The sequence below is a fragment of the Tribolium castaneum genome, chromosome 9, assembly GCF_031307605.1.
Source record: "Tribolium castaneum strain GA2 chromosome 9, icTriCast1.1, whole genome shotgun sequence".
NCBI classification, from domain to species: Eukaryota; Metazoa; Arthropoda; class Insecta; order Coleoptera; family Tenebrionidae; genus Tribolium; species Tribolium castaneum.
This window is the reverse complement of record NC_087402.1, coordinates 8,239,356-8,259,054: the sequence shown is the minus strand read 5'-3', so window position 1 is coordinate 8,259,054 and position 19,699 is coordinate 8,239,356. Positions and strand designations below refer to the sequence as shown.

The following is a 19,699-nucleotide window of genomic DNA, read 5'->3' as shown; positions in this document are numbered from 1 at the left end:
CTTAAAATTTAAATTTTTGTTTTTATGGCGCCTATACAATATCACATTTTTTGAATGTAAGGCCTTGAAAATGAATGAACAGGTAGGTACTACCTGTTTGATGAGTGGTTATGGTTCAGGAGGCAGTTAGTCATGAATTATTACGTTTTTAAAAATATAACTCACTACAATCTAAAGACCAAATTTTTATAATAATTTCGCTACTTACTACGATTATTGATAACAATAATAGAATGCAAGATTGTGCAATATTTGAAATTTGGATCTTTTTTGCTTCGTCATGAAAATAACTGAAAGAGTTTTATCAAATGTTTATTTTTCACTACCAATTTTTTGTGGTATGCTGACTTTATTGCTAAAATGCAACAAAATGTAAGCAAATTAATTAGGGATTTATACAATTTTTATTTATGTACAAAAATATACATGGTCGTCAGTCCACAAAAAGTATATTTTTATTATTATGTCTCAAAAATTAATAACCGCACGTACAGAATTCTGCGTTGGTAAGAAAAGGGGTAAAACAATTCCGAAAAAAATCACATGCATTGAAAAAAAAATTAAGTATTTATAACAAACGCTGATTAGTTTATTAAATATAATAAAAAATACTTTTAGCATACTCACTCAGTATGTACTCGTATTATGATCTGTGCTATAAGTGGCTAAGATTGGGAATAATTTTTTACAGAATTTGTAAATCTTACTTTTGCATTTGATTCTAAAAAATATAAAAAACGACCAAATAAACAAAAATAAGTAATCAACCTAACAGATTTAAAAAAATCAAAAATCTTTAATTTTTATGCACCCCAAAGATACTCAAATTTTTATAAATTACCAAAAATGGGGTCCATAAATTAATGGTAAAGAATTACCCATAAGCAGCAGTTAAAAGATAAATTTATAGAATGATAACTTAGCCAAAACTGTTTCCCTGTATCGCTACTTGTACGCTTTTTAGTGAATAGGCGTGTACCTTACACAATCTCTTATTTTTAAACATTTTTTTTGACCAGCAGTAAATAATAATATTTTTTATTTAACAAACACTATCATTTTATCATGCTGATTAAATTTTCTTTCTTAAAGTTTCTTTATTGAGCCTAATTAAACCATTTCAAAATATTTTGTGTGCTAGGCAACCAATAATACACGTGTGTAATTTGTGCAACCTAAAAAATAGTAAAAGTAGCGCGCGAAATTAATAGCTGTCAAATGATCTAACCTCTATTTGTTACCGATGTGTCATTTATGTGTTTATTTTAGCGTTTAATTGTTTGACCCTGTAAATCTCAGTTGAATTTTTTTCTCAAAAAATTTGTCTGGTGTTATGTCTGCGCTCGAAAAATATGAAAACGATCCTCGAACACCCTGTAGGTATGGGGAAAAGTGTTACCAAAAAAGTGTCGAACATAGAAACAAATTCAAACACCCCCCGAAAAAACTTAAACGCAAGGTAATGATTATATTCAAAATACTTATTTCATTGTCATTCGCGCTAATTTTAATAGTTTCACCAACAAAACAATCCTTCAAAAAAAATTAAATTAGACGACGACACTCAATCAAGTCCTGCAAACTCTCCCCAGGATAACTCAACACAGTTAGAGGAAGCGAAGAAAAAGGAGTGTATTTCTCCAAGCGGGTCAGAGGCAGAAGACGATAAAGTTGAACAAAATGCACCAGCTTCATCAAATGACACTGAAGACACAGATTTAGGGGAAGTGAGGAAAAACGAGGTCATTTCTTCAAGCGGGTCAGAGACAGAAGATGATAAAATAGAGCAAAAAGCGCCTACTTCATCGAAAGATATCACTAAAGATAGTTCAGTTGATTTAAAGGACGTGAAGAAAAGAGAGTGTATTTCCCCAAGCGGGTCAGAAGGTGATGATATCGACCAAAAAGAATCAACTTCAGAACACACAAATGACAATGAGAATGTACCTTTCGACCCTAAATTATTTATCAAGTCAAGATTTTTGGTAGATCTCCCAAACGATTTTTACCAATTTTGGGAGTTCTGTAAACAGTTGAAACCAACTGACCCAAGTAATGCTCTAAAAAGTGTTAATTTAGAGTTAGTTGGGCCTTTTGACGTCCTTGCTGGCAAATTTAAACGCGTTAAAAGGCCACCGGAAGATTACTTAAGACATTGGCGATTTTATTACGACACTCCCGAATTACTAACTGTCCTTAAAGGAGATGACAGTACTGGTTATCACATTGGTTATTTTTATGACTCTCCAAATGAACCGCCCCAAGTTCTCGTTAGTAATCACGGCACCAAAGACGGCGTTTTTACAAAAATGGGTGACAATATTTTTGCGGCCGTTTGGTAAAGTTTCACTTTTGTATCATGTCCTAACTTTACATTTGAAGTAGCTCTTATTTAGGGGAGTTGCAACAATCAGGTGATCCGTTTAAAAAAATGCACGTGGGAAAATTTCTGACGCAACTTAAAACCAAGGCTCAGAAATTACATCTGAGCACTTCTGCACACAGTGAGAAAATTAAGAAGAGGGGGAATAAAATTGTAGCTAAAACGTTCAATAAAATTGGACTTGTTGTTCCCTACGCTAGAAAGTAAGTTGTGTTGGGACGTTTCGATTTTGTTATTGACTGGTTTCTAGGACTCAATTAGGTTACCGCGAATTGGCAATGGGTGATAAAGACTTAATGGTTCTATTGAACAAATTAAACAAAGCTTCTCCTGAGCAAAAAAACAAGTATTTGGCGGATCTACAACCAGTTTTAACGTTCGCAAATATTGCGTTAGATGAGTGCGATTTTGGCACAGGTGTTAAACTTGGTTGGGAATTGCTATTTCATGGCATTGATAGTTTAAATGCAACGATTGCACAGTTTCTGGGAAATTCTAACAGGTTGTTGGGGAGGGAAGCTTTTGCCAAAATCGCCGAAGCTCACATGAACAACAGGAAAAAAGGATGTGATTTAAGTATTTTGTAAAGATTTTCTTGTATTTTGTTTTAATTTAAATAAAAAAAATCAGTTTGAAGTGTTTGTATCATTCCTTTGCTTAAAATAATGTTCCTAGCCCTTTTATGTTTTAAATAAAAAAATTTATACAGGGTGTTTCACATGACTTTACAAAGTCTGCGCCTAACGTACGCTTCCAAACGTACAAAAGTCATAAAACCCTAGATACAAAAATTAGATATTTAATTATTTAACTTTTGGAATGACAGTAACAATAAACATGTGATGTATGAAAGGACGCAAAGTATGTGATTCTAAATTATTTATCTTAAAAGTTTGAGAATCAAATTAAAAAAAAAGTGGAAGAAAATGCTTTTTCGAGCTAATTCGCCGACTTTTGAACTGAATGTATAAGCGTTTAGGGTGAATTATTGCAATTATATAGTTTGTAATGTTGATTTATTTAAAAAGTTTATGTTAAAATATCTGCAAAAGACGGTTAGTACCTAGGGCCCGATGGCCCAGTGGTATAAGCGCCACTTTCGACAGGGGAGGTCGGGTGTTCGAACCCGTGACAATTTTTCTTTGAAAAAAAGTGTAGAAAAGGTAAGTGAAACAACACGTAAACAAAAATGAGAGATTGAGAGAACACATAGACATATAAACGTAAAGCGGAGCATAAAACTGACAGAAATAAGACAATAATGCGGCAAAAGGTAAAAGTACGTAAAGGCGCCAAATTGTAAACGTAAGAGCACATCCTAATAAAGGGAAAATACCTTTTGTTTTGAGAGAAAAAAAATGAACGTAAAGGTGAAACATAACTTCAAACTTTAGCGTTGAATCCTTATATGACTTACTTCTTAAATTATAAAAAAAAATAAGCGAAAATATTTAATTTATCACTAAAAATTTTTGGTTAACTGAGTTTGTTTAGTAGAGTCCCAAAAAACATTGTTAATAAAAATCATGGTCACTGCCAATCCAGTAGGATTAGCACACCTCCACTATTTTTGGCTAGAAAATACACAAATTTGGTGATTTTTGAAGAAATTATGTCCATTTTTGGTCAAAAACGTGCTGAAAGTCACGAAAAAGGTAAAAACGATTTTAAAATTGTGGAATCAACTTATACGCCCATATTTTTTGATGAAATCTGGTGAAAAATTAGAGAATTAAATTGAAAAAAGTGGAAAATGCTTTAACGCCTGAAAAAAGCTGAAACTTAACACCATTTGCGAATTGGTTCGATGATTCTTAGATAATGTTTGACAAGATTTTGCTGAATAATTGCGTTTTTGTATGAAAACGTAGTAATACAAAACATGTTATAAAAATTTAAAAAATCTTAATTCTGATTAAATGGTTGATATTTTCGTTTTTGTGTTAATTTTTTCTAGGAGCCACTTGTGCGAATGAGAGCAGGCATTGTGAGTTAATAAAGCTCAACTTGTGCTTTATTCCGACGGGCGTAGGTGCGTTTAATATTTGCCGTGGTTCGATTATAGACGCTTGCGCCGTGACGCCCCCGATTTTCAGTAGTGGCTGTCATGTCGAAATAAATGAACATGCTTTTAAAAGCTTTTATAAAAACCAATAAATGGACAATAAATCCAAGTGTACCATCCGAATTAATCATGTGAACTCATCAACCGAAACGAAAACATGTCGCACAATGTAAATCGTTGAAAATTTACAAAATTTCGTATTTTTTTAAAAATGTAAAACTAGGCTGTTTTAAATAATGTGCTTAATTATCGATGATGATGAGCAAATAATTTTAGTGGTTTACGTATCGCCCGTGTTTTCCTTCACCAATCCTAAAAATAGCTCTAGCCAGCTTGAGAGAATAAATGTGTTCAAGAACGGGGAGTTTTTCAGCATTTTCTGAAACATATTCGGTTGCCGGTTTAAGAGTCGGACTCAAAGTGGGTGACTTTTCAAACTTAGTGATGGGTTTTGTGTAGTGTTATGGACGTAGCGCAAAATTTCAATTCGGTTGTTTTTCATGTTTTTATTATGAGAGGTAAGCGGCTTCGATGTCTGTTTTTCTTTTCTCACAAATATATCACTTATATTTACTTTATCTTACAAGAAAAAACTGAAAGAAAGTTATTTTATGATGCAAATACATAATTATAAAAAAAACATGATGAAGAATAAATTTCCGCTTATAAGTACGACTAGCTGAGACACCCTGTAGCTTCGATTTTTTTACATTGCCAACCCCTTTTGTTGACTTGATTCTGAAAATTGAAAAAATATAAATTTTGTTTTATGGCTTGTACAATATTTGTTTAAGTTTTATTTTTAGAATATTCTGTGTGGAATCTATTTTTGCAGTTTATTTTGCTAATCTAATGTTTGGAATGTAAGACATCTTTATGAAAGGTACGATCCAGTTGCTCAAATGCATTAATTGTGTACTACGTTCCGGAATTTTTCAATTAAAAATGTTCGTGTTCGTGTATATTTGTAGACGATTAATTCAATTACAAGCACGTTTTATCACTTTTTTCCGCTACGCAAACATGGCAAGTTCATAAGGGTTAGTCAGGTTTTTTGGCGAAATCGCTCTGTGGATAAAATCTTGCCTAATTCAATAGAATTTATGAAGTCCTGTTGAGCTCGACTTTCGTTTCCTTTCTCATTTATCAAAATGATCAATATCCGATGCGATATCTGGGGAAAAGCTCATTAATTCCCATCAAGAAACGTATATGGCGGGAATTAATTTTTTTATTATAGCGCGACTTGGTCGAGCATTTGCTCTTCTCTTTTCCAGAGTTTTTACCTCCACATAAATAATTCCATCGCACGTGTAGGTTTCAACAATGAATTATGAAGTCAGGCAATTTTTTCTCGTATAAAGTATTGATATAAATCAAGACATAACTTATGAATTTCCCACTCCCCGGCAAATTTCAGGAACAAAGCATTGTGAAAATTCTAGTTTTATGATGGCTTCGGGAAGTTCCCAGAAGAGTCGTTTCGCCAACGCGGTCTCTAATCTATTCTCTTTACATTTTTTCAATGTTTCCAGTCTACACCAAACAAAAAACTTGGAACGGTTGCCTCACTTTGAGTTAAATTTTTATGTAAATATAATCGCCTCAAACTCAACAACTTGTACCCAGATTCATAATTTTAACGCCTGACAGCGTTTTAATTAAACGTCGGCTTGATTTTCATCCATCAGGGAGTCACTATTTAAAGTGGAACTTTTCCTGTTTGAGGAACTGCAATGCCTCATAAAACTATTTTGCAGGGGCCCAACGTACGTGATGGCGGCGGAGCCAAATGGCTCGCAGGAACAGAATACCACTTCAATTCAGCCCACTTTTTCTCCAACACTTGATCCTGTGGCACGAAGAGAACTGGAAAAGGAGTTTTACGAAACGTACGATGTTATGACCGGAGTTCGGATCGCTGCAACCTTGGGCGGTTTCTTTGGTTTGATGGTGATTCTTGTTTTATACAAATCGAAATCAAAGACTGAAAAAGCCTTGGAAGATCCAGATTTTACGGCAGCGGCGGTTGCCGAAGTCGAGGAGGAGGAAAGACAGCTCGCTGCGGTGTTGGAAGCCACTGCTTATCAACAATTAAATTCAAGGAAAGGACGAAGGTCGCTGGACACAAGCAGCGTACCTCCAGGCTGGATTAAAACCACAGCGAGGTTCTCCTCTGTTGGGGGATATAGCAGCTTAATGGAGCCCCCCACAAGAACTCATTCCCGACTGCCATGCTTTATTGATGAAGATTCTCCTCCAGAGGAGGACCAGTCGCTTTATGACGACGTTTGCTACAATGGGTAAAATATGTTTATTGTGGATTTATAAATAATTAATTACAATGCGATAAGATAACATAATATTCATGTACGACAGTATTAATAGCACATTTATCATCGTTACTGCAATTCTTGATTCTAAATAGCTCCGTTTCCATTGTTTCATTTGTACTACAAAGTATGAATACCTACCTAGCACAGAGTTACAAAGAATGTTGATCAATACGCTAGGCGTAAGGTTACACGTGAATCCTTAGCTCAAATAAAAATGGAAGTCAATACTTGTGTTGATTTATACGACGCTTCTTGACTGTTAATGTGTCGAAAATTTATTGATTTAGGGATCAAGACTTGGAGATTATCATCCGAAACCACAAATTGTACGTCAACTAAAATTATACGACGCTCTAAAATGATGAAACTGCTTTCTAAATTAAACCGTATTTTAGTCGAAGACAGATTTTATCAAAAATTATTGTGTTAGGGGGTAAATTTAATAGTATTAATTCGAATATAAACAGAGCTGTTGCTTATTATTAATACAGGGACGGCTCTACAAACAAGGAAATGCGTGCAGGATAGATATAAAAATTGCCTACTAATTAATGCAATTCATTTTGAAAATAATTACGTTTCTGGCTTGAAAATATGCTTGAAAGCTTTAAAATGTGTATTTTTTGACATAATTTAGCGATTTCTCTTTCCAGTTTAATAAAATCCCACAAAAATGGAGTTTTTAAATAGAAATGCTGATGACTGCTCTCTTAAACAGCAATAATATTTTTACCCAATTTGGTGATTTTTTCATTTTTATCGAAATTTCGCAAAATAATTGTGTGGATAAAAATAAAAATTAATTTTAATTATTTTTTTAAATAAAATTACCATTTCGACGTAATTCAGTCAATTCGATGATTTTTTGCATAATTTTTGAAGAGATTGATAAATAACTGCTCTTTTGGATGAAAAATCTACTGATACAACGCAAAAAATCCCAGGTAGAATAATTTATTGATTGTTCTGCTCAATATATCAAAATTTTGAAAAACTGGGATGTGTTCGAAAAATCCAAAACTGATCCTTTTTGAACTAAATTTTGAGACTTTTCAGCCACTTTTTTGGCGAATGTTTTCTAAACAACTGTATTTTTGAGTGAAAATGTGCTAAAATACGCAAAAAGACAAAATAATTTAGTTTAGGAAAAATGAAGAAAACGCCGAAAAAGGCAAAACTAAACATCATTTTAGCTTTTCAGCTTGTTTTGAACAAAATTCTTCAAAATAATCCCGTGCTAAAACGATCGATAAAAAAATATTGAAATGTTAAATAATTTTTGAAGAGATTGATAAATAATTGCTCTTTTGGATGAAAAATCTACTGATATACCGCAAAAAATCTCCGGTAGAATAATTTATTGATTGTTCTGCTCAATTTATCAAAATTTTGAAAAACTGCGATGCGTTCGAAAAATCCAAAACTGATCCTTTTTGAACTAAATTTTGGTAACTTTTCGCCACATTTTTATAAAATCTTATTTAACGTCTGAAGAGAAGTACGTGACCGCAAAATTTGAAATTTTTATGAAAAGTAATAAACAAAATGGTTTCATTACAATTGGCTGTTTTCTTGAGTTGAATTATTTCCTCCGGGTTTGTTTCTAGTTAATTTTAAATATTTTTAACCAAGCTTAAATGGGTTAATAACTTGATTGATTAATTTTTAAGTTCAAATCGTATGAAAAAAATACCGTCGTAACTTTCAGAGGGCCTTAGCAACAACATATAGATATTCGAAAATATTCCGTGTTATTTAAAATGAAAAAAGCCTAATTTTTTTTTCATTTAATTTTTCATTAAAAAGTGGTACCTAATTTTTGATAAATTAAGCTGTTTAACCCGTAATCCGTTGAAACAAAGATTTAAAGTGAGATAAGAACTGGTCTGTGAGGTAATGATTTAACCTAAGAACAAAATCCTGTTGTAAAAAAACTATTTTTTTAACTGAGTTCAAAATTTGTGCATTCATAAGGCCGTTTGAAGAGTGTGCCAAGTACAGTTCTACATTAAGCGTTCAAAATAAAGCAAAAATAACACAGGTGTCGATACAATTTTTCGGTGTACTATTTCAAATTAAATTTAGGGTATCAACTGAAACTGCGCTTCTGTTTCCTGAAAAAAAAGGAGAAGAAATATCTCTTTCCATTCTTACAAAATTTTGCCATAAATTTATTCAACTTCTCTAGTTTTTTACTCGTTAGTAGACGTTTTATTAATTGAAATCTTGATTATTAAATAATCAATTATGATTTAGGGTTTATTTTACTTAACTGAAATTCTGGAAACTGAACTCTTAACATTTAATTTATAACTCGACTCGCTTGGTGTTAAATCAAAGCTAAAACATATGGCTTTGACGTCGATTTAATACACTGGAGGAAAATTTAATGATCTAATGACATACACATCCCTGAAAAAGGGGAGAATACCTCTGGAAACGTCAGATGATGTGTAAATAACTATTATTTATGGAATCCGAACGCGGTTTGTTTTATTTTATAGATTGTCTCATTTATTTATTTTTTTTTGTTAAAAAACAGCGACGACTCAAAACATTCAAATTAGGTGCAAAGCTAGAACAAAAAACACAAAGCGATTGTGATAATATATACTCAAAAAAATGTGTTAAAACCTCGAAATTTCTCCTAAACAGACCGTGTTTGGGTGAGAAATTGAGAAACTCTTTTGCAAAATCGCGTCAAAAAATAGATAAAATTAAATCAAAGCTGACATTCTTTTAGCATATTTGGAATCATTTAGCTGCGAATTTAAAAATTTCCAGAAAACTGGACGTCCCCCGAAGGCCCAGCAACATAACGTGCTCGTCTTCAGGCAGCTCTTACTTGGAGCGCCGTGATTCCGCGGTGGCGATAGGGCTTCCGGTGTTGCCGGGACACAAGTCGAAGAATCGTCGCCGTCAGTCATCGCCTCTTCTCGAAATTTACGACTTTTATTATCCCATTGACATCAAAGTAATCCAACCAACGCCCGGGGGATCCCCGTGTGGCAGTGACCGGGCTCTGTACGATCATGTCACAGATCCGCCAAACTTGATACCACGTCTCGCACCACTGGCGTCTATAAGTAGTTGTAATAGTTCGTTTGGTGCTGATTACACAGACTTGGATGTCGCGTCTTACACAAGTGACTCCGTTTTTCAAGAAGAAAGGGATAATACTGACGATGAAGTTGATGAGTTTTCGACTGACAGCGACTTAACCGACGCGGGCGCTTGTTATAATCGCAGGAAAAAGAAAAATAGTATTTGTGATTCGTTGGTACCCACGCCTGTTAACGAAGGACCTTCTTGCGTTTCGCCAAAAATTAGCATTAAGTCTTCGTCTAAGTCTTCTGTGACGGTGATCGAAACTGTTGATCAGCCCGAAATGCCAGCGACTGAAAGTATTAGGAAATCATCGACTTCGTCTTCTCTCAACTGTGAGGAACCAGGAGCACAAGAGACTCTTTTTTAGATTTTGGTTTTTTGTATATGACTAAAAACAGTCAAGGACTAAATACCAATAATAAGTGCTAGGGTACTAGGTTACACTCAATGTTGTCATTTAAGAAATTGTGTAACAGAACTTTCTTTCCAGTCCTACCAAACTAGACTGAACTGTCTCCAGCAAGATTTTTTAGAAGAAAAATATTGGCAATTTTTTCGTGACTATTTTTACAGAGTATGAAACTAGAATTATGCGTTTTATGTTATACATTAGAAACGTAAATAAATAGTATCAACAAACTGTTAGAAATGTCTTCACAACGTGTATTTACCATATTTTTACGTTTTACTACAATCCTTTAATTTGTAAAGATAAATGTGATTAAATAAAAAGTTGTGGTTTGAAAAGTTCTTCACAAATTGCCTCCAAACCTTTAACCATTTAACCACCATGATATATTTACCAGAACGCGAGCAATTTCAGAATGTACAATAAGTTGCCAAAACAATGCAAACGTTTTCTCTATTCAAAATAATTGTGGCTTGTGATGAAACAGGGTGAGTGTTAAATGTATGTTTTTATCCGCACAGTCGTTTTTTAGTAAAAAACAACGAATTTATTTCTACCCCGTTGCAACAATTATTTAATTTTTTCCCACCTGTTCCGAATTTATACTCAGATCGCATTTAATATTAAACATATGTGAAACATATCGTTAAGTCGTAGATTGTTTGCTGTGTTTGGGGAAGAACACTGAGGTGTATTCCAATTGCGGTTGTTTGATGTCAGGGTCTTGTTGTGTCAAACATAGTTTTTTACATAGTGTATCTTGAAGTGTTACGTTGTTAAAAATTCGTACAAATATTTGGGCGCAAACATTTGAAAATGTATAGTTTAGTGTGTGAATAGCATTGATTGTACGATTTCCTCTTCGTTGAAACCATTGTTAAAAAAGATGGGAAATCATACAACCCTCTTTGTTTCTGTTTAGAATATTAAAGAAATTTTATATTTTTACATATAAAATATACCTATAGGCCTTTTGTGTCAGTAAAATGCTTTTCAGGAGATTATTGTATGTTGTTCTGTTTGTTTATAAATGGTGGTAAAAAATAAATGTAATGTTTATTGCAGAATTATTTATTTGGGTCACAACGAAACAAGTGGTCAATATATAAAACTTTATTTAATAAAAAAGACAAATACATGGTTATTTTAATTATAAATGTATATAATCGCTGGTTGTTCTCTTGTGTAGATTACGCGCTAGAGAGCATTGAAAAAAATGGCAATAAAACAAAAATTAGTCGCTTTGTCTAATTAAACTAAAACCGGTCATAACAGTGGGTTAACGCTACCAACATGAATAAAACTTTTCGCAATTATAGTGCGGTTAAATTATAAGCGTTTTCATAAGCTTGGCAAATCCAATAATTGTGCACAGTTTAGGAACTACGATGTACCTAGAGAGCTTTTAATTAAAAAAGCAGATTCGCTTTCTGCTTCACAATAATTATTGTGAACGATGTTAACTAACGTATACTGCGGTTGATGAAAACTTTATTTTTTTAATAATGCTCTGCGTATTGGGAGTGCCTGATGCCAAAACTGTGTGCAGGATGATAATCGAGATCCACCTGAAATTACGCATAAAGTATAAAAATGTGTGTCTTAACTCAGCACAGAGCGAGTTTTTTTGTTGTTCAAAATTAATACCTGTTAGTAGATGTGGTGAAAAAAAGTTAGAAAAGCAGCGACGTTTTTTCCCGCCTTAGAAACATATTTTGTGACCCCAAATACGGAGAATGCTTAATACCGAAGGAATGACGAGGTGGATTAATTAGATGAGACGTAACCTATTAGTTTAACGTTATTTGACTCCAGCATGAATGAATTATACCTTTTCCGGAGAATAGACTCCGGGCCCTGGAGTTGTGGAATCAACTGGAATATTTGTTCGCCCACTTATGGTGTATGCAGGCGAATGAGTTTTGTAGCTTTCCGGATTGACGTTGTTATATTGGCCTGGACCCGGATTTTTTACGCGTTCGTCAACCGGGTCCTTGTTTCTTCCAGATATGGTGTAAGCAGGTGCGGATTTTTTGTCACCAACAACTGGCGGAATGTTGTACACATTGGGTGCTAAACAAAACCGTTTAAATAAATTTCAAATAAAAATATTGTAGCAAGAAGCAAGAATATTAGTAATGCGTTTTACAATAAAATAGTTTAATAGTATTTTTTCGCCTGGTTAAGTACCTTAGCACCAAATTGTTATTTGAATAAAATAATAACCAACCAGGAGTGTCCAAAGGTTTTTCCAGTTGAACCTTATTTCCAAAACTGTATTTAGGTGAATTATCGTGTAGGATCTTTTCGGAAGTCGGCACGTTGTAAACATTTGGAGCTAAGGTGTAAAAAATAAATTGGTACAACCTATTTGTCTAAAGACGAGGAATAGTATTCACTGTCTGTATTCCAACACAAAATGACATGAATACTGTTTTCTTCGTCTGTATCATTATTTTTCTGCGACAACGAAATTTGTAGCATTCGTCGATCGTAGAAAACAGTATAAAAAATAAGTTTTATTTTAAGGTGCAGGGGTTAATTCACTTCGAAATGAACAAACTTTTTAGTAGGAAACATTTAAGTTAGTAGAGTAGAAATATAGGAAATAAAGTTATGAATTTCCAAAACTTTGAACTAACCAGGGGTATCCGATGGCTTTTCCAATTGAACTTTGTTGCCAAAACTGTATCTAGGGGAATTCTCGTGTAACACTTTATCGGCATTTGGAACATTGTATACATTGGGAGCTGGAGAATAAAACGAGTATAAAAATTTTAAACCCGAAAAAAATTAAATAGGTGAAGAGGAGTGATTATTTATTGAATTATTTTTTCGCTAGATTAATGATTAGTAATTAGGCACACGAACCGGGTGTTTCCGAAGGCTTTTCCAACTGAACCTTGCATCCAAAACTGTATTTGGGAGAATTTTCATGTAAAACCTTGTCGGCCGTTGGGACGTTGTAAACATTGGGCGCTAAAGTGCAAATACTAATAGTTAAAATAACATAAAGGTGTGGTGTGGAATGTCTGGGATTTTTTAGGTTTGTTAATTGAGATAATTTTAAGTTGAAACTAACCCGGTGTGTCAGATGGTTTTTCGATTGGAGTTTTAAGTCCGAAACTGTATTTTGGGGAATGTTCATGCAATTTTTTTTCGGATTCTGGTACATTGTAAACATTGGGTGCTAAAAATAATAGTGCAGAGTTAACAAGGGAAAAAGTAAAACAAAGGCAAATAAAATAAAAAAACTAACCCGGAGTATCTGACAACCTGTGTAAAGGTGTTCTTTTCCCAAAGGAATAGCGATGGGCGTTCGACCTTCGAAGTGGTTTATAGGCGTTAGGTGCTGTGTTAACAATTTTAAATAACCTTTAACCACAATCTATGACAATTAGTCATTATTTAATTAATTAAATTTAATTTCCTACTGTACCATTATCCACTTAACCCACCTATTACCTAATTGCAATCACTATATTAAGTATTAGACGCAATTAATTGACAATATTAGGAAATAACGTTTTAAGTTAAAAAAACATAATTAATGCCCAACCTGGTGTGTCCAACGGTTTTTCGACATTTGTCTTTAAACCAAAAGTATATCGCGGTGCGTTGTCGTGAATAACTTTCTCGGCTTTATCAGGATCATAATCCCCAGGTGCGGGGAAATTTTCAGGCTTGGCTTCTTTGGGACGACCGTGCAAACTAACAGCTGGCGGCGTATCTTTTCCTGAAAAATGTCAACAGTGGACATCCCCTTCATAGCTTTTGCAGCTATTACCTTTTGCACTAAGACCAGTTACGTTATATTGACCCGGACCAGGTCCGATGCTGTCAATTTTGCCATTATGTCTAGCACCGAAACTGAAAGCCGGTGCTCGCCCACTTTTTGATTCCGATGTTTTTTTACCTGGAAAAGTGTGTGGGATTTACATCTGTGCTAGTTTTTAATTAAACGATTCTACTTGGTTTAGTAGCACCAGGTATAATAATATGTATTTAACGCTATTTTGCGAAAATGGGGACTATATGTTGGCGTTCAAACAAATTATAGTTGTAGTTTCTAGAAATTTCTGTTCGTAGGCAACAGGAACTAATCCTGCCCACATGGACAGATTCTCATTCTTTTTTTGGCGCTCCTATTAAATATTTATGATTCAAGTTGGAAAGATAAATTCGAAAATTATTTTTTTTTTAAACTGTACCTATGTAAGATGGAAGAGACACACATGCTGGGCCTGGACTGTTATATTCTGCGGCTATGGGGCCACGTCGTTTTGTTGGAGTCCATGGACGTTGAGTAAATCCTCCCATTTTCTTTAATAGAGATAAAAATGGTTTAAAACCAATTGAAATTTAAATTACATTGGCTAAATATTGTACCTACTAAATATATTTTTTTCAAGTCAGCAAAATAAATTTTTCCCAAGACAATAATAAATGTTCCGATTGAGATGCGCTTCCAATTTTTACGCTGATTTAAAATTGCATGAGTCATTCTGTTTGGAATAAACATACGGGTGTTCAGTGGTCTGTTGTAAAAATTAGGTGAAGGTGAAACATCATTGAAGGTAATGAAAGTAATTTTTATGTATTTATTGGGATCAGTTTGGTGTAAAAATAAAGGTCGAATTTGCATACCATATTCGACGTGTTTCTACAAATAAAATTTTCAGGTAGATAATCATCATAATTTTTTGCTCCACAGACGAAGAAATTAAACCGTAAGCGCTAAAAATAGCGAATATATAAATAAAAATGATTTTATGTAACACATTTATAACGATATACAGGTGTCAGAATTGTAGATATATCATTAAATGTTAAGCACTGAGTCATCGCTCAACAAGTTAAGTTACTTATGGAAATATTTGTCTATGATTTTAATTTATTAATACTTTCACTAAAAATCAAATACTCACTCCTTCACAAAGGGTGCCGTCATAACACGTTCAATTTATAATTAAGAGCACTCAACACTAGTTCCATTATTTGAAAAATGTAGGAAACGTACTCTAGAATTCTGGACGCGTCCTATAAACCTATTGGGCGAAATATCTGCAGTTTGGAGTATAGGTGCCAGGTACCATATCTTTCTATTTTATATCTCAACCTGCTAAAATCCTTAGCAAATGTTGGTTCGGTAGGCATATAAGACAGACGAGGACGGGAAATAATCATGACTTCAGTGATCGCATGCGAGGAATCGATCAATACGTCGTTTAAAATTTATTACCAAATAAAGAGCTTTCCGGAATACCGGTACACATGCTTACTAGGTAAACTAATTATTGTCAGCACATGACGTAATTTTTCTCTTGCTTGTGAAGAATAATTTTTGAAAAAAAAAATTAAAACGGCACTTACTTTAATTGTGTTGTGAGAAATTTTATCCGAATAATAAATAAGTCAAGGCGAACACTCAACCCCGAACAGCACAGATCCTGTACTAGTTTTAATCACGTTTTAATTCAAAATTTTCAAAACTGCTGGCTATGTAAAGGCCCCCACCATCAGAAAAGGTAGACGGCACTCCGGAGAAATTAGCGGAGAGGTGGATTTAGAGGACAACAAGCGATCGCATTGATGCCCATTTATGTCTATGGTAAGTTCTGAAATGGTTCTTTTACATTGCCTACGTCACATTTTTTATGGTGCTGCAAGGAAATTATGTTGAGCGACTGGAGAGAGCCGATATCTGGTCTAAATCAACAGTTAGCAGGTTGAATAGTAAATTTGTGTGATGCTATTCATTGATATCATTCCGGAAAATATATTTAGTAATAAAATTGGTACCTATACTAAATCTACGGTTCAGTTCATTATTTAAATAAATATTGTCATTCTCTTAGGTATTAAAAACGCCAATATTGTTTTTTTTATTTAAGTTTGTTGAATTAACTAGTATTTGCCAAAAGTTTAAATAAAATAAAATTTGACTTGGAACGCGTTAAGAGGATGTTATGTAACAGATGGCCTCTACACATATTTCTTGTATATCATTATGTAAACATGATCATGATATAACAATTTTTTACAGAATAATTTAAATGAGGTGGTGACATCCCTTGTCCAAAACTTAATACAATTATGATGGTATTAAAAAAGGGTATTCTAATAAAGAAAGTGTATAACTGGTTGCATTCAAAACTACTCGTAAAGTTATGTGAATCATCCTGTACATCAACGTGTCCCATGGGGAAATCCCCAGCATATGATCTATGATGTTTTCAAATGTTAAACGAATTTGAAAAGAAGGGAATTTTTGTTATAACTTGTAAAAGCAAAAGAAAATATCCACATGTGTTTTATGAACTTGCTTCTAATATATGATATGAAAATCGACTAATTTAAATAACTGAATAATTAACAATCTTTCTGTCCATTGATAATTTTGAAACAAATTTTTATTACGATTTAAATAAGAGAAAAGACTGGATGATTCTTTTTTTATATAAACAAATTTAGAAAGTTCCCTTCATTTTTATCCAGCAAATTGTAATGGTGCACTCAAGTCGTTAAAGACCTGAAACACATGTTTGAAATTACGGGCGATACAAGATCAACCAATATAAAATCTTGTGGGCGAAATCATGATGTCAATGAAACTGTGGTAGGCTGGATTATGAGTCATACAATTTGGAAAAGAATAAGCCATCCATATATAGGTTGAAAATTAATCCATTGGGCATCAATATTATGACATTACACCTTAGGGAACGTAGGAAGCCACTAATAATAGGCTCAATTATTTAAAAATTAAGTTGTAGAATTTATTAATATTAATATATAATAATTTTAGTTCAGAATATTATTAAAATATATTAGAAAAAGTGAGAAGTTACAAACCTTGCTCAGAATTTTGTGGGTGGTCAGGGTCACAGTCAACCTGTTTGTAACTTGACCACAACTAAAGGGCGAGAAACTTATAGTTGATTTTATTATTCAAAATTTTTACGCATTTCTAGATCTTTTCACGGAGTTATTGGGAGCGATTCAAATAAAAATGCAAGTGTCTATTTATTTCTTTATTTCAAAATAATTGCAATATACATTTTATATACAATAAACATTAAATTGATACATCTGCTATAGCACCAACTCATACTTCAAACAACTACATCGCACATAAAATTTTTGCAAGTCAAAATTTTATAATTAATCACAGAACCTTTAAATCCAAATCTATACAAAAAGTGAGACTTGAACCGAAAAATAAGTGTATTTCTTTATATCCAGTTTGCGTTATAAAAATACCTCGTTTCGAGGCTTCTTATACACATCTAAATTAAAATATAACGATGATATAACTTATACAACTAGACATATAAAGATGGTACATACAGTAACAATGTTTACTTTGTAAAATAATATAAATGCTATAGGCGTAAACCAGTAAAAGACCTGGCAGTTACAATCGCGCTTTACTGTCATTTTTTATTGACTGACTAGAATCTACTGCTCCATAATTCACAAAAACTTCATCATAATTATTTTGATAGAACCCTGATGTGGGCGCACTGACAGCCCCTTGCTGTGGGGACACCAAATTCGCATATTCATTGTCCCCCCTTGGAATTGTGTACATGCTGCGCCCCCTAATCCTCCGACTTATCGAACTACCTGAAATATTTCCCCTGTATCTATTGAATTATTATTGGTCAAATCTACATACTGACAATCCCTAAATGTTCTTGGATATCCCTGTGGACATCTGAGACATCCCACATTGCAAGAAAAGCCTGACAACAGGACTGATTCAAGCCAGTTACTGCATACGGTTCATACGAAAAACTGTAATGATGTGCTATTGAGGCCATGCACATTTCAATGCAGATTAAAAAATCCTACAAACTTGTGTTCAACCCAAATTAAACTTAATACAGTAAGAATTACTTGCAACCGCGTTGATAAACTTAAGCCATCATCAGTTGAATCTTTGGAGTTTGGCGTAATTATATTTGTATACACTAGCATATCTATGAGCACACCTTGACTAGAAAACATTATTTTTAAGTAACTATTCTCCAGAAGACCTAAAGGAGGTGAAACGACAAAAAAAAGTCCGTATTTATTGCATTCTTGTTAAAAAAAACATAAAAACTATACGCCGTGTCACCTCCTAATATGGAGTAACTTAAAAACAACTTACAAAAAAGAGAAGAAAACAACAGCCTTAATGCACAAAAACTTTGGTAACGGTTTCATTGGTCTCAGTTCTGCTATGTTAGCTTTGTAAAACATGACCAAACAGTACATGGCCATAAACTGTGATATGTTGTTGACAGCTATCAGATATGGAAAAGCCACATTTCCTTTAAATTCGCCGTCACCATAAACCCCAGACACTTTACAGATGCTAACAAATTACACAATTAATAAAATTAAGTAAACACAGTTGAGTAAACATACAAAGAAATGGCAGTGGTTAGAGGCCTAACAACTGTATATTGGAGAATTCCGTGCTTGCAGATGTGAACGAATTCTCTATAAAATTGCATAAAGTTTATTTGACGTGACCTGTAGATTTGAAATTATGTTGGCAACAGCAGATTAGTTAATGCTGCCAACTTAATTTCGTACACATAGTATCACCTTCCCATTTCCCAGTCAGGTAAACAACATAGCGGAAAAATGTGTTTCACTTGAGGTTTCAACTCAAGACTTGCCTCAAGATCCATTTCCATGTTCAAATAATTCAGCAAAAATCTCATAAAGTTGTATATTACATAAGCTTCATAGCATTCTCTTAAACTGTCCACATAGACTGACTGCTTGGGATAAATAAGCCCCAACCACTGTAAGACATCATCACAGCCAAAACCTTAAATCTGGTTACAAGTCATAACTTACTGCATTGATGGCATAAATGGGAACCATCCACAATATCCTAAAGTACAATAATTGCGTCAATATCGAACCGAACTGATAAGCCGTCTATAAAACCAATCACATTTTTGATATTATTACCTGATGATATGTTTCTGTAACTTGGGCTGGGTGTAATGTATGACATGCTGAATGATTTCCCACAGAGACAAAGGAATAGCAACCCAAACGAAGATTCCAGCAATCAAAATTTCTTGGTCTCGCTTGTTAAACCCATCCTCCAAAGACTTCACTAAGAATAAAGGCACGAAAACAAGAGCTGCTAACGCGTAAATAATAATCACCAATGGTCTTATCCATAATCTCCAACGGGCCAAACAATTAAAACAAGTTTCGAACGGCATTTTCAAAAAACATTTTACATTTTTGACACTTTTTTGTTATGACAGATTTTTGACAATGGACTGGGCTGACATCTGACGGGCACTCGACGCAACGGCCACAGGGCCGGACTGTGCAATTTTTATTTTAGGGGGGAAAATGGCATTGTTTTGTATTGCAAA

The 19,699-nt window shown here is 33.8% G+C and overlaps 4 protein-coding genes across 12 annotated transcripts; 2 read left to right on the top strand and 2 right to left on the bottom strand.

Annotated features, from left to right (window-relative positions):
• Window positions 1-1,203: 1,203 nt before the first annotated feature.
• On the top strand, window positions 1,204-3,019 carry LOC662637 (histone PARylation factor 1). Its single transcript, XM_008194257.2, has 4 exons — window positions 1,204-1,459; window positions 1,515-2,338; window positions 2,386-2,586; window positions 2,634-3,019. The coding sequence occupies exons 1-4, from the start codon at window positions 1,334-1,336 to the stop codon at window positions 2,968-2,970; spliced, it is 1,488 nt and encodes a 495-aa protein (XP_008192479.1). The 5' UTR covers window positions 1,204-1,333; the 3' UTR covers window positions 2,971-3,019.
• A 1,446-nt stretch (window positions 3,020-4,465) lies between these two features.
• LOC103312812 (uncharacterized protein) lies at window positions 4,466-11,368 on the top strand. Its single transcript, XM_008194394.3, has 3 exons — window positions 4,466-4,966; window positions 6,209-6,751; window positions 9,569-11,368. The coding sequence occupies exons 2-3, from the start codon at window positions 6,225-6,227 to the stop codon at window positions 10,257-10,259; spliced, it is 1,218 nt and encodes a 405-aa protein (XP_008192616.1). The 5' UTR covers window positions 4,466-4,966; window positions 6,209-6,224; the 3' UTR covers window positions 10,260-11,368.
• Window positions 11,369-11,399: 31 nt separating this feature from the next.
• On the bottom strand, window positions 11,400-15,828 carry LOC662573 (uncharacterized protein). 9 transcript variants are annotated; one of them, XM_064358715.1, is made up of 12 exons: window positions 15,675-15,826; window positions 14,513-14,624; window positions 14,089-14,217; window positions 13,861-14,037; window positions 13,561-13,653; window positions 13,384-13,491; window positions 13,173-13,280; window positions 12,944-13,051; window positions 12,532-12,639; window positions 12,133-12,374; window positions 11,949-12,088; window positions 11,400-11,869 (listed from the first exon to the last, which is right to left on the bottom strand). In XM_064358715.1, the coding sequence occupies exons 2-11, from the start codon at window positions 14,619-14,621 to the stop codon at window positions 11,975-11,977; spliced, it is 1,296 nt and encodes a 431-aa protein (XP_064214785.1). In that variant the 5' UTR covers window positions 14,622-14,624; window positions 15,675-15,826; the 3' UTR covers window positions 11,400-11,869; window positions 11,949-11,974. The 9 variants fall into 9 exon arrangements, with proteins under 9 accessions (XP_064214785.1, XP_064214786.1, XP_064214789.1 ...); XM_064358716.1 differs by lacking the exon at window positions 15,675-15,826 and adding an exon at window positions 15,230-15,486; XM_064358719.1 differs by lacking the exon at window positions 12,532-12,639 and having other exon boundaries at window positions 15,675-15,828.
• A 1,494-nt stretch (window positions 15,829-17,322) lies between these two features.
• LOC662540 (uncharacterized protein) lies at window positions 17,323-19,628 on the bottom strand. Its single transcript, XM_968630.4, has 8 exons — window positions 19,278-19,628; window positions 19,161-19,197; window positions 18,903-19,105; window positions 18,720-18,794; window positions 18,460-18,666; window positions 18,204-18,303; window positions 17,983-18,154; window positions 17,323-17,930 (listed from the first exon to the last, which is right to left on the bottom strand). The coding sequence occupies exons 1-8, from the start codon at window positions 19,538-19,540 to the stop codon at window positions 17,719-17,721; spliced, it is 1,269 nt and encodes a 422-aa protein (XP_973723.1). The 5' UTR covers window positions 19,541-19,628; the 3' UTR covers window positions 17,323-17,718.
• Between the last annotated feature and the right edge of the window lie 71 nt (window positions 19,629-19,699).

Excerpts from the sequence above, each read along its gene's own strand:
- LOC662637 (XM_008194257.2), top strand. The coding sequence starts at position 1,334 with ATGTCTGCGCTCGAAAAATATGAAAACGATCCTCGAACACCCTGTAGG. Across the intron at positions 2,339-2,385 it reads AATATTTTTGCGGCCGTTTG|CTCTTATTTAGGGGAGTTGC; the intron begins GTAAAGTTTCAC and ends CATTTGAAGTAG. Across the intron at positions 2,587-2,633 it reads GTTGTTCCCTACGCTAGAAA|GACTCAATTAGGTTACCGCG; the intron begins GTAAGTTGTGTT and ends ACTGGTTTCTAG.
- LOC662540 (XM_968630.4), bottom strand. The coding sequence starts at position 19,540 with ATGCCGTTCGAAACTTGTTTTAATTGTTTGGCCCGTTGGAGATTATGG. Across the intron at positions 19,106-19,160 it reads CCATTTATGCCATCAATGCA|TGGTTGGGGCTTATTTATCC; the intron begins GTAAGTTATGAC and ends GATGTCTTACAG. Across the intron at positions 18,155-18,203 it reads GTTTATCAACGCGGTTGCAA|GATTTTTTAATCTGCATTGA; the intron begins GTAATTCTTACT and ends ACAAGTTTGTAG.
- LOC103312812 (XM_008194394.3), top strand. The coding sequence starts at position 6,225 with ATGGCGGCGGAGCCAAATGGCTCGCAGGAACAGAATACCACTTCAATT. Across the intron at positions 6,752-9,568 it reads GACGACGTTTGCTACAATGG|AAAACTGGACGTCCCCCGAA; the intron begins GTAAAATATGTT and ends AAAAATTTCCAG.
- LOC662573 (XM_064358715.1), bottom strand. The coding sequence starts at position 14,621 with ATGGGAGGATTTACTCAACGTCCATGGACTCCAACAAAACGACGTGGC. Across the intron at positions 14,038-14,088 it reads AACTGGTCTTAGTGCAAAAG|GAAAAGATACGCCGCCAGCT; the intron begins GTAATAGCTGCA and ends GACATTTTTCAG. Across the intron at positions 13,052-13,172 it reads AAAGCCTTCGGAAACACCCG|CTCCCAATGTATACAATGTT; the intron begins GTTCGTGTGCCT and ends TTTATTCTCCAG.